At 38.1% G+C, this 12,075-nt stretch overlaps 1 protein-coding gene across 2 annotated transcripts in view; it reads left to right on the forward strand.

Annotated features, from left to right (window-relative positions):
• R3HCC1L (R3H domain and coiled-coil containing 1 like) overlaps positions 1–12,075 on the forward strand; it is a 59,954-nt gene that overhangs the window by 18,154 nt on the left and 29,725 nt on the right. The window contains exon 2 of one of the 2 annotated variants that reach the window (XM_052660972.1): positions 9,223–11,045. In XM_052660972.1, coding sequence (XP_052516932.1) covers positions 9,237–11,045 — 1,809 coding nt within the window. In that variant the 5' untranslated portion in view covers positions 9,223–9,236. Of the gene's footprint in view, positions 1–9,222; positions 11,046–12,075 lie in introns of those variants that run through there. The other variant, XM_052660973.1, reaches the window with a different exon arrangement.

A 12,075-nucleotide genomic window follows, 5' to 3' on the forward strand; every position in this document is an offset into this window, starting at 1 on the left:
ACAGAATCACTTTAATGTCTTTTATTTAACCAGTTATATACAAAATAGTATCATTAAACATATAATCAATGTAAGAATATTAATGAGACATTTTACTTTTATTTTCTATACTAAGTCTTTGAAATCCAGAGACATTTTATAAGCACAGCACATCTTAATTTAGACTGGCCACTTCTCAAGTGATCACTGACTACATTTGGCTATTGGCTAGTGTATTGGACAACGTAGCCCTAGGTTCTTCCTAGACCAAAAAGTAGGTTTCTCAGCATTCTGCAACATTTGTGAAGTTATCTTCCCAACATCAAATATTTTCTGTTCTGTTTTATTATCCTATGACGTGTATTCAAAAGGTTGCCCTTTTCTCCATTCATCATTTTCCTACTTTGTCCAATAAAAGTCTGTTTGTCAATTTTCATTGCCAAAAAACAAACAAAAAAATTTTCATTGCCTTTGCTTTCTCCTTGCACCAATTTATGGTAATGTCCTGTTATACTAAAGCAATAGCATATCTTTAAGTTTTAGTAATTTTGTTTTTAATTACAAAGATAACTACATTTATTGTAACAAATTCAACCAATTCTGTGCTAAATGTATAAAGAGAAATTCTTAATTCTTTTCTCCTCATGTTCTGCTCTCCCAGATGTAACCACTGTTAACAGTTTAGATAATAGCCTTTCTCCCCTTATTAGGAATGTATATTTTTGAGAAAACTTCGTTAAATGAGAAAATTGGTACTTTGAAAATATATCTTAAAGTGGACCTGTTTAAAATGGTGACTAAGTTTCATAATTATTAATGAAAATAATTGCTAGGGGCAGTTTTCTGACATGAAAACATTTTACCATGTATTTAATAAAATCTAAGTTATAATTGCAGCTGTGCTATTCTTAGAATTAACAAAGAATAAGTATCAGTACTTTGTTGTTATAATTTTTTTCACTGAAATTGTGTGATAGTCTGGTAGCATCCTTTTACTTTTATTTTCTTTGTATTTATCAAACAGATTTGGGCTTCCCCAGTGTCTCAGTGGTAAAGAATCCACCTGCAGTGCAGGAGATGCGGTTTGATCCCTGTGCCAGGAAGATCCCCTGGGAGAAGGAAATGGCAGCACACTCTAGCATTTTTGTCTGGGAAATCCCATGGACAGAGGAGACTGGCAGGCTGCAGTCCCTGGGGTCTCAGAGTCGTATACGACTTAGCGGCTAAACAACAGCAACAATCCTATAGATTAGATGAGCTTCAGTTTTACCAAAACTGTTGAGAGTGTTAGCAATTTCTCAAGAGATCTTTCTTAAGCCCTTGACATTTCTTTTCTTGATTTCTGTCCTGTCGTCATCCTTGTTAGATTTTTCTCTTCTTCAGTTGTTCACTGGTTTGATTTTGCTGCATCTTCATTCCCCAAGGGTTTTGCTCTGAGATGAGTACTCCTTCAATATTATTTTATAGACTTCATGAAATCCTGCATTGTTTTCAGTGTTTTTATTTTCACTTTACAATTGAATTGCATTGTGTTTACTTTGTCTTATTGGATGCTTGCAACATTAGGCTATTAGTGAGTGATTGATGGGGCAAAGCCAGAATACATAGTTGCAATAGATGTTAGTGTCAAATAGAAATGGATTTTATAAGTGATCAAGGCACTTTTGATTCCTGTGTAAACTTGTAACTTAAAGAACTCAACTGGGTATTTAAATAATAGCTAATTTTTATTGAGACTTTAGAAATGGATTTTATAAGTGATCAAGGCACTTTTGATTCCTGTGTAAACTTGTAACTTAAAGAACTCAACTGCCTGTTTAAATAATAGCTAATTTTTATTGAGACTTTCGACATGACTGGCAAATTTCCACATAGGCATCATGTAATTAATTTGTTCAGTGTGTCTGCGAATAAGTCTTTTGTTTTCTTCATTTTATACTTTGAGTAAACAAAGGCTTGAAGTAGTAACTTTTGCCACAGTGAAGCTAAGTAATTTGTCTGATATAAGGGCTAGTCAAGCATGGGGCTGGTAACCACAACCTATACTTGATTGTACTAATGTGTACACACACACACACTTCTGTGCAAAAAAAGAAAATAAAAAAGGATTGTAATTTTCTTGTTTCACTTAGTATTATGTTTTAGATATGAAAACATATCCAAATATGTTTCATTTGGGCTGTGAATAGGCTGTAATTTTAAGAAAACTTCCCTGTTTAGATTTTGTCTACAGTTTTTGTTTATTTTTCATTTTACTAATGTTGATGTCGTTGGTAACTAAGAGGCTTAGATTTTAATAGCCCTGTGAGAAATAAGAGTGGAGGTATTGGGCCTGGGAGAGATGAGTTGGAACTGAGCTCACCTCCTAAAGCCTTGATTTCTCAAAGTGTTAACCCTCACTCAAAGGGTAGACTAGGGGAAAAAAAAATTTACTCAGAGTTACAGAAAGAAAGTAAGGATGCTTGCCTATTTTCACCTGGGTTCTGAGTGAAGGGGGAAAGTTTCCTAAGATTGTGTTCCTATTATTTTATTCTCATCTGGGTTTGTGTTTTATATTTGTTTTTACTGCATCATTAAGAAAACTTCAAACTTAAAAATTAACATTAATGTAGAACCACTCTATAGTAGAGAAATGCATATAGTCTGGCTGTTTGGAGTTCCCATTGATAAAGCCCCACTGATGTTGCGCTCACTATCCAAAATTACAACAACAACAAAAGAAAACAGTACTTTAAACAAAAGTCAGAGACACAAGAGACAACAGAATTAAATCCTCAGGAATTTCACAAAGTAGAACTATTAAATAATTAAAATTACTTGCAAAGTTCATTTAAAAGTTAATGCTGCAATTATAATGAAAGTGAAAGTCACTCAGTTGTGTCTGACTGTTTGTGACCCCATGGACTATAAAGTACATGGAATTCTCCAGGCCAGAATACTGGAATGTGTAGCTGTTCCCTTCGCCAGAGGATTGTCCCAACTCCGGGATTGAACACAGGTCTCCCACATTGCAGGCGGATTCTTTACCAACTGAGCTACTAGGGAAGCCCTTAACAGTAATAAAATAGAAATATTAAAAATGATTAAAGATAGAAGAAGAAAAACAAAACTATTAAAAAACATAAAGGCCATGGAGATTAGGGCCAGGGTGGGTGATAAATAGCACTTCACAATAAAACTTTAGTCATTAAAAAAAAGCTGATTGGATAGTATATAATGTAAAATAGACAAATGTGAAGAGAAAACTAATGATACAGAAGATGGGTCCATAGGTACTGCTCTGAATAAATAGAATTGGTAAAATTCAAAAGCATAGTGTTACCCCAGTAGAAAAGCAATCATGAACACAAACCAAAACACTGAGTAGGCACCTGAGAAAACACACATGTAAGAGAATGTCTTGAGAATCGTCAGAGAGGAAAGAGAGATGCTTACAAATCAGTGACAAACTAATGGCAGATTTCTGAACAGTAACAGTAGAAGTCAAAGTACATTAAAGAATGGGAGCAATGTAAAGATATCTTCAGACAATATAGTGTAAAAAAAAGCTTCATACAGTTGTCTCAGAGACATATAAATAATGATCAATGTGTAACATTATGGAAAAGGAGATAATCAGACATTATTGCTCTCTGATGTGATGCAGTAGGAAGTTCATAACACCATGTATGCCATATACTTACTAAAAAAGATTAAATCCCAATTCTATCAAGTCAGTAGGTCAGCTACCATTTTTTGGGAAGTTTAGAGATTATATATAAGAACTTATTAGTGCTAAAGAGTACAAGCAGCAAACTCCAGAATGTGGTAAATTCTAAAAGGACGTCTAACCCACTTTCTTTAATAGGAAAACAAAAACAGTGTTCACTGATAACACATTGGTAGCTTGAAATTAACCACAATAGGCATATTTACACCACAGAGATCAGCAAATGCCCTAAATCAGGGTTTGATTTATTGCTTATTGATTGTCTAGGCTTAAAATGATGGAGCAGTGCTGATAATGCTGACTTACAAAAGTGCCATGTCTTTAGCTATTTACTGTATTGTGCATAATCAAAAAAATGTGAATATATTCTTTCATTCAAAAATGATTATTATCCACTTCAGCAAAGAAGTCACACCACTCACATTGGTGACATCATTGATGTAAATCCAAGCATTACCCAGTACCCCAAACTACAGTTGGAAAGCCAGTTGCTAAACATTTACCAGCACAGTGCTGGTCAGGGCATAATCAAATTCAATGCTTTGGTAGAAAATAGACAATAATATACATTTATTATACTGTTACTCAGCTTTCAAAATCATCATGGCAACATATAGGCATGAACTAAGAAAAAAAAAGGTTAAGTTTCAAAAGCCATTTGCTGTAGCACAAAATAATTTAAAATTTGAAGCCTTTGATGTATGTCTATTGTGGATGACAAATAGAATCATAATTTAGAGTTTGAAGAACACTTAAAATTAATACAGGCGAATCTGCCTTACAGATAGAAATTCTTTCTCTAGTGTTAATCCATTGTCTAGGCTGTATTTAAATTATTCTAGAGGCAGAGCTCATTTACCTGATAGTAGTGCTGGAAAATCCCATGGACGGAGGAGCCTGGTAGGCTGCAGTCCACGGGGTCGCTGAGAGGTGGACGCGACTCTGTGACTTCACTTTCACTCTTCACTTTCATGCATTGGAGAAGGAAATGGCAACCCACTCCAGTGTTCTTGCTTGGAGAATCCCACGGATGGCGGAGCCTGATGGGCTGCCGTCTATGGGGTCGCACAGAGTCGGACACGACTGAAGCAACTTAGCAGCAGCAGCAGTGCTGGAGAATTCTAAAAGTAGAGTTCTTTTTTATCTTGAGGTATACTTTGTTTTCCTTTAATTTTTTCCAGCTAGTTCTGGTAATTGACTTCTGCAGAAACACAGAAGCAACCAACCTTGTAGAGCAACCAACCTTGTGGAGCAACAGTCCTTCAGGTATGAAGGTAGCTGGACTGTCTCCATTTAGACCTTTTTGGGCAGAGTATACCTTTAGTTTCTTCAACCACACTTTGTGGTCATATATTTTCTAGGCTCTATATTTTAGACCATGTTTCTTTCTAAACATCCACGTCACTCACTGTCTTTTGACTTTTATTGACTTTGTAGATGAAGTAAAAGCCTTTAAATCTTTTTGTGTGTGTGTGTGCCAGTTATACATTTTATTCTATGTTGCTTGAATTTTTTTTAACCCAAAGCAAGTCTTTGTATTTATTCATTCTTAGTCTTAACAGCATTCCCAATTATAGAAATTATATTAAATTACAATTTTATCATTTTTGGCATTTATTAATCCTGTCAATTTTGTATCAGTTGCACATTTGATAAACACTCAGTGTTTATTGTTTGCATTGAAATTTTTGTTTAAAATGTTGAATTTTAAAAGGTATCAGTAATACAGTTCTCCATTAAACAGCCCTCTCTGAATTTGCTTCTACCTTATCATTACTTTTTGCTATGAGTCTACCTACCAGTTCTTAGTCACCCGTATATCACTAGCTTACAGTCCGTCATGATGTATTTTGTCAGATGCTTTGCTCAACTGAGATTGGGTTACGCTATGTCTCTGGTGTCCTCTCCAGTGAAATATACTTCAGTCCTTCTGTTTTTGAAAAGTAGGCATTTTCAAAAGACCCTGGCATGGTTAAATGTTGAAGTCACATTCTTCCACAAGTGGAAAGATAGAAAACCCATGAAGAATGATGAGCTAGATGGTTAAGACATTAGAAGAGAAAAGGGACCGGTGGATCACTGGGCTGGAAAAGAAAATAGCCTGCGCCATGAAAGTGGAGCTTATTCAGTGAGGAAGCATTCTGATCAGGTGAAATGTCAGGGATCTGTAATAGAGTGAACAGGATTTGTTAGTCTTTCCCTCCTATTATCTTTTTCCTTTGAAAGGTAAGTGGTAAAATATTAACAGTGGTGCGTCTAAGAATCCGCCTGCAATGCAGGAGACCTGGGTTCAATCCCTGGGTTGGGAAGCTCCCCTGGAGAAGGGAAAGGCTACCTGCTGTAGTAGATTGGCCTGGAGAATTCCATGGACTGTACAGTCCATGGGGTTGCAAAGAGCTGGATGCGACTGAGCGACTTTCACTTTCACTTTTCTGAGTGTATATGGGTGTTTCTTTGCTATGTGTTCAGTTCAGTTCAGTCGCTCAGTCGTGTCCGACTCTTTGCGACCCCATGAATCGCAGCACACCAGGCCTCCCTGTTCATCACCATCTCCCAGAGTTCACTCAGACTCACGTCCATCGAGTCCGTGATGCCATCCAGCGATCTCATCCTCGGTCGTCCCCTTCTCCTCCTGCCCCCAATCCCTCCCAGCATCAGAGGGATTTCCAGTGAGTCAACTCTTCGCATGAGGTGGCCAAAGTACTGGAGCTTCAGCTTTAGCATCATTCCTTCCAAAGAAATCCCAGGGTTGATCTCCTTCAGAATGGACTGGTTGGATCTCCTTGCAGTCCAAGGGACTCTCAAGAGTCTTCTCCAACACCACAGTTCAAAAGCATCAATTCTTCGGCGCTCTGCCTTCTTCACAGTCCAACTCTCACATCCATACATGACCGCGGGAAAAACCATAGCCCTGACTAGACGGACCTTAGTCGGCAAAGTAATGTCTCTGCTTCTGAATATGCTATCTAGGTTGGTCATAACTTTTCTTCCAAGGAGTAAGCGTCTTTTAATTTCATGGCTGCAGTCACCATCTGCCGTGATTCTGGAGCCCAAAAAGATAAAGTCTGACTCCGTTTCCACTGTTTCCCCATCTATTTCCCATGAAGTGAAGGGACCAGATGCCATGATCTTTGTTTTCTGAATGTTGAGCTTTAGGCCAACTTTTTCACTCTCCTCTTTCACTTTCATCAAGAGGATTTTTAGCTCCTCTTCACTTTCTGCCATAAGGGTGGTGTCATCTGCATATCTGAGGTTATTGATATTTCTCCCGGCAATCTTGATTCCAGCTTGTGTTTCTTCCAGCCCAGCGTTTCTCATGATGTACTCTGCATATAAGTTAAATAAGCAGGGTGACAATATACAGCCTTGATGTACTCCTTTTCCTATTTGGAACCAGTCTGTTGTTCCATGTCCAGTTCTAACTGTTGCTTCCTGGCCTGCATACAGATTTCTCAAGAGGCAGGTCAGGTGGTCTGGTATTCCCATCTCTTTCAGAATTTTCCACAGTTTATTGTGATCCACACAGTCAAAGGCTTTGGCATAGTCAATAAAGCAGAAGTAGATGTTTTTCTGGAACTCTCTTGCTTTTTCCATGATCCAGTGGATGTTGGCAATTTGGTCTCTGGTTCCTCTGCCTTTTCTAAAACCAGTTTGAACGTTAGGGAGTTCACGGTTCATGTATTGCTGAAGCCTGGCTTGGAGAATTTTGAGCATTACTTTACTAGCATGTGAGATGAGTTCAATTGTGCGGTAGTTTGAGCATTCTTTGGCATTGCCTTTCTTTCGAATTGGAATGAAAACTGACCTTTTCCAGTCCTGTGGCTGGCCACTGCTGAGTTTTCCAAATTTGCTGACATATTGAGTGCAGCACTTTCACAGCATCATCTTTCAGGATTTGAAACAGCTCAATTGGAATTCCATCACCTCCACTAGCTTTGTTCGTAGTGATGCTTTCTAAGGCCCACTTGACTTCACATTCTAAGATGTCTGGTTCTAGATTAGTGATCACATCATCATGACTATCTGGGTTGTGAAGATCTCTTTTTTACAGTTCTTCTGTGTATTCTTGCTACCTCTTCTTAATATCTTCTGCTTCTGTTAGGTCCATACCATTTCTGTCCTTTATTGAGCCCATCTTTGCATGAAATGTTCCCTTGGTATCTCTGATTTTCTTGAAGAGATCTCTAGTCTTTCCCAATTTGTTGTTTTCCTCTTATTTCTTTGCATTGATCGCTGAAGAAGGCTTTCTTATCTCTTCTTGCTATTCTTTGGAACTCTGCATTTAGATGCCTATATCTTTCCTTTTCTCCTCTGCTTTTCGCCTCTCTTCTCTTCACAGCTATTTGTAAGGCCTCCTCAGACAGCCATTTTGCTTTTTTGCATTTCTTTTCCATGGGGATGGTCTTGATCCCTGTCTCCTGCACAATGTCACTAACCTGTGTCCATAGTTCTTCAGGCACTCTATTGATCAGATCTAGGCCCTTAAATCTATTTCTCACTTCTACTGTATAATCATAAGGGATTTGATTTAGGTCATACCTGAATGGTCTAGCGGTTTTCCCTACTTTCTTCAATTTAAGTCTGAATTTGGCAATAAGGAGTTCATGATCTGAGCCACAGTCAGCTCCCGGTCTTGTTTTTGTTGACTGTATAGAGCTTCTCCATCTTTGGCTGCATAAAATATAATCAATCTGATTTCGGTATTGACCATCTGGTGATGTCCATGTGTAGAGTCGTCTCCTGTGTTCTTGGAAGAGGGTGTTTGCTATGACGTGCATTTTCTTGGCAAAACTCTATTAGTCTTTGCCCTGCTTCATTGCGCATCTTCTTATTCTCTTTGCTCTGGACAGACTGGTACATACGTCACAGTATTATTTTGAGGATTAAGAGAATAACTCAGTGTGAAATTGTCTAGTACATTCCCCTGTATTTGTAGATAGTAGATAAAGTTTTATTTAACCTTCGTTAAATTTTTCCGCTTGTTAAATTCCATTGGCCAACCTTAGTAGAGGTTGTCAGGGAATTAACCAGTGAGTTGTCTCATCATATTCCTTGACCTCCACCCTCCTTTACTGTACCCAGACTGATTTATTTGCTACTGGAAGGAAGAAAAATATATAGTAGGTCACTTGATTAAATAGTGTTAATAGAATGATGACTTTCTCTTTCCCACAACCTATTTCTTTCCTAAAAATCATAGTTTACAAGCAACATCTTCTAGAAAATAGTCTGATTAGTTGTCTCATTTTCTAGCCCACATTCAGGCTACTCTTATTCATATGTTACTCTTAAAATCAGCAAGATAGAGGAACGAGGCTATAAAGATAAAATCCATGGGTTCATGAGTTATTTTGGAATTTACTTTCCTTAGTTGCTTGCCTGATTGCATTAATTAGTTTATGGCAGATTTTACTTGCTTTGAAGTTGAGAGTTTCTATAGGATGGATTAGTAGGGCCCATCTTTAAAATCTCTCGGTTCAATACATTGTAATTAGTTTTTGGTAATTGAGTCATTTTGTCTCTTTCTCTTGCAGATTGAGGTGGTGCCATGCAGCAAGAAGCAGAGAGATGCAGAGTTCGAGCCAGGAGGCCTGACATGGCACTTTATGTTCCCAAAGCTCGAAGGGGCATAGTACTACTCAGATCAGGCGATGAGGGAAAAAGCTGTGGTCCACCGGACTCCGTGGTGAAAGAAGAACAAAGGGAAGATTCTCTCTCCCGAAAGGAGATCTTTCGAGACAAATGGGAGACTCCAAGACTGAGTACTAATCCTGATAAAAAGGAGCACAGTCGTAGAGAAGGAAAGAAATCTTCAATGAAATTTAAAAAAGATACATGCCTTCAAGAAAGAAAGAAAGATAGGGTTTGTACTAAGAGGGCAACTGCAGAATCCAAAGAAGTATTGTCCCAAGGACATCAACAAAGAGTCTTGAATACTGGGGTTGTACCTAGCATACCTTTACAAAGACATTTTAAACCAAAGAAGGTAGGGTGTTTGGAGGTTGAAATCAGAGATGTGAGAGAACACGATGGGTTGCTTCTATCCCAGTCTTGTTCAGAAATCAGTAAGGCTCGGGTTCCAAACAAGCCATCCAGAAACATGGAAGTCTCTGATACCGAGAGAAATGAACTAAATGGGGAAATATTTGAAGATAGAAATTTTTTGGAAAACAGAATGGAAACTGATGCCGAGATTATGAAGATACTACCCCAGTTTCCTGGAGATTTTAATTCTGTGGTGAAACCTGAGAGTGTGATCTCACCAGTAAAACAAAACTCTGATTCTGGAATTGTACAACGAGGCATGCAAACATTAGGTGGAATGCTGAAGCACAGCAATGGCACCATCACTACTGATTCTGTTCCTGGAAGTTCAGATGGTATCATTGGTCAGGCTTACGTGGACTTGGATGCTGAGAATGTTGGTGATACGGCCAACAGGACAGATTCCATATCGAGTCAGAAAGGTATGGATTCCATTCCTGAGACTGTGGGTCACCTCTCTCATCAGATGACTATGAGCAGCAAATTAGAGAGCGCAAATGACATTTCTCATCCAAAAACGATTAGAGAGTGTGAAGAGAATGACAACACTGCTGATGAGTTATGTGTAAAGCATGAATCTTCTGACACAGCTGCCCTTGCTCACGAAACATATACAGATAATGAGTCCGAGAGTGTACGTGACATTACCAATAAGACATGTACAGTGGACGTTACAGATACCATATCTGATCAAATAACTGTAGGCAGCCCTTGTGTAGTTGCAGTTAAAGTAGCTGATGAGGCTTGTAGCAACACAGGGAGTTTCTCAGACTGTTTAGAAATGAATGCAGATACAGCCCTTCATGCAGCTAAAAGTGGGAATGACACTGAAAATTTCAGTAACCTGACTGCTTGCTCAGCTATCTATGCTGAGAGTATTTCATCTAGTTTCACAGAGTCAACAGGAAAGTTGATAGAGAGCTTGTCTGATTGTGCTTCCTCTTTACCTATAAAGAAGATAACTGGTAGTAATTGTAACACTTTTTTGGACTCTGAATTCAGTATGTTAAATGGGACAAACGTATTTTCAGATAGTGCCTTGGGCAGTGACCTTGATGGTACTGGTGATATAACAGAGGCATTGCATGAACTTAAGACTGCTGAAGAGTTCAGAACAAAAGAAGATGGCGACTCAGAGAATGTGGAATTTGGTGTATCCTTTCCTGATATAGAATCAGTATCTAAGGAAACATCCGTGGAGCCTAAAGCAACGGATGTATCTCACACAGAAAGAAGTGCTGCTACTGAGGAGAGCTGGGAGTCTATGTTCAATGATGATGGTGAGTGCCTGGACCCACGTCTTCTACAAGAGGTATGTTTTAGTAGAAGTTGCTTGCCACTTAGGTAGTTTATCAATTCATAGAACCTAGGATTTGGGGAATAACTTTAGCAGACGTTTTTGTACAGTCACACAGTCACTCATATTATATCCAATGTAACAGTTCCTGCAACAAACTAATAGGATTGTAGATTGCAAAAAGAACAGTCTGATCTTTAAGAAACAAAACGTCTCCTGGTAAACTATATCTCTAATAGTGGAATCCTGAGAGATCTTACTGAATAGATTAAAGATGAGTTTAATGGCTTCTGGCTAACTGTTGAGAAAATACAGAGGGAAACTTCTTTGAAAAGGCTTTTCTGTGTTGACAAGATGTATTTTACACCAGCCTATTTGAAGAGAAGAATAATTTATTATTCATACTTATTTTATTCCAACAGATGTTGGAATGTTGTTAGACACTCTAGAGGGAAGGAAGGGTGTGATAAAGGAATGTATGGTGGTTTTCTTACGAAGTTTGTGCTGAGTTAAAGAATAAGTGATTGTTGAATACATGCAGAAAATATGCTGGCTAGGTAGAGTTCATAAATACAAAATGTTGGATTTGAAGGCATTTTAGAAATTATTTAGTTCAGTCTTTTCATTTTCTTGATTTAGACATTCCCCCTCTATCCAGCATTTAAATTCCTTACCATGAATAAGAATAGTTGGTTTTGAATAGTAGAATCATTTCCCCTTTCATTCCTTATAGCGAGTTCATATAACCTTTGCCTAGAAGGGGAAAAAATCACTTCCCTATAAAATCTCCAGTTTTATACATGGGGGAATTGAAGGTTAATGGTTGTATTTTTAAGAAAGGCAAATTCAGAATTTCAGTCTCCTGTCTTAATCCTGTATTTATGTTCTTTCTACCAGACCACTTCCTCACATGTAAGATGGTTTTGTATGAGTGACTCCACAGAGCGTTTTAAATGCCAAGTGATGAGTCTTTTGTTTCCGATAGTTGAACCAGAAGTACAGAAAAATGTTTACAAGCCCGTATAAAAGAGGCACGTGAGACTGA

Source organism: Budorcas taxicolor, chromosome 23 (genome assembly GCF_023091745.1).
Source record: "Budorcas taxicolor isolate Tak-1 chromosome 23, Takin1.1, whole genome shotgun sequence".
Classification (NCBI taxonomy): domain Eukaryota; kingdom Metazoa; phylum Chordata; class Mammalia; order Artiodactyla; family Bovidae; genus Budorcas; species Budorcas taxicolor.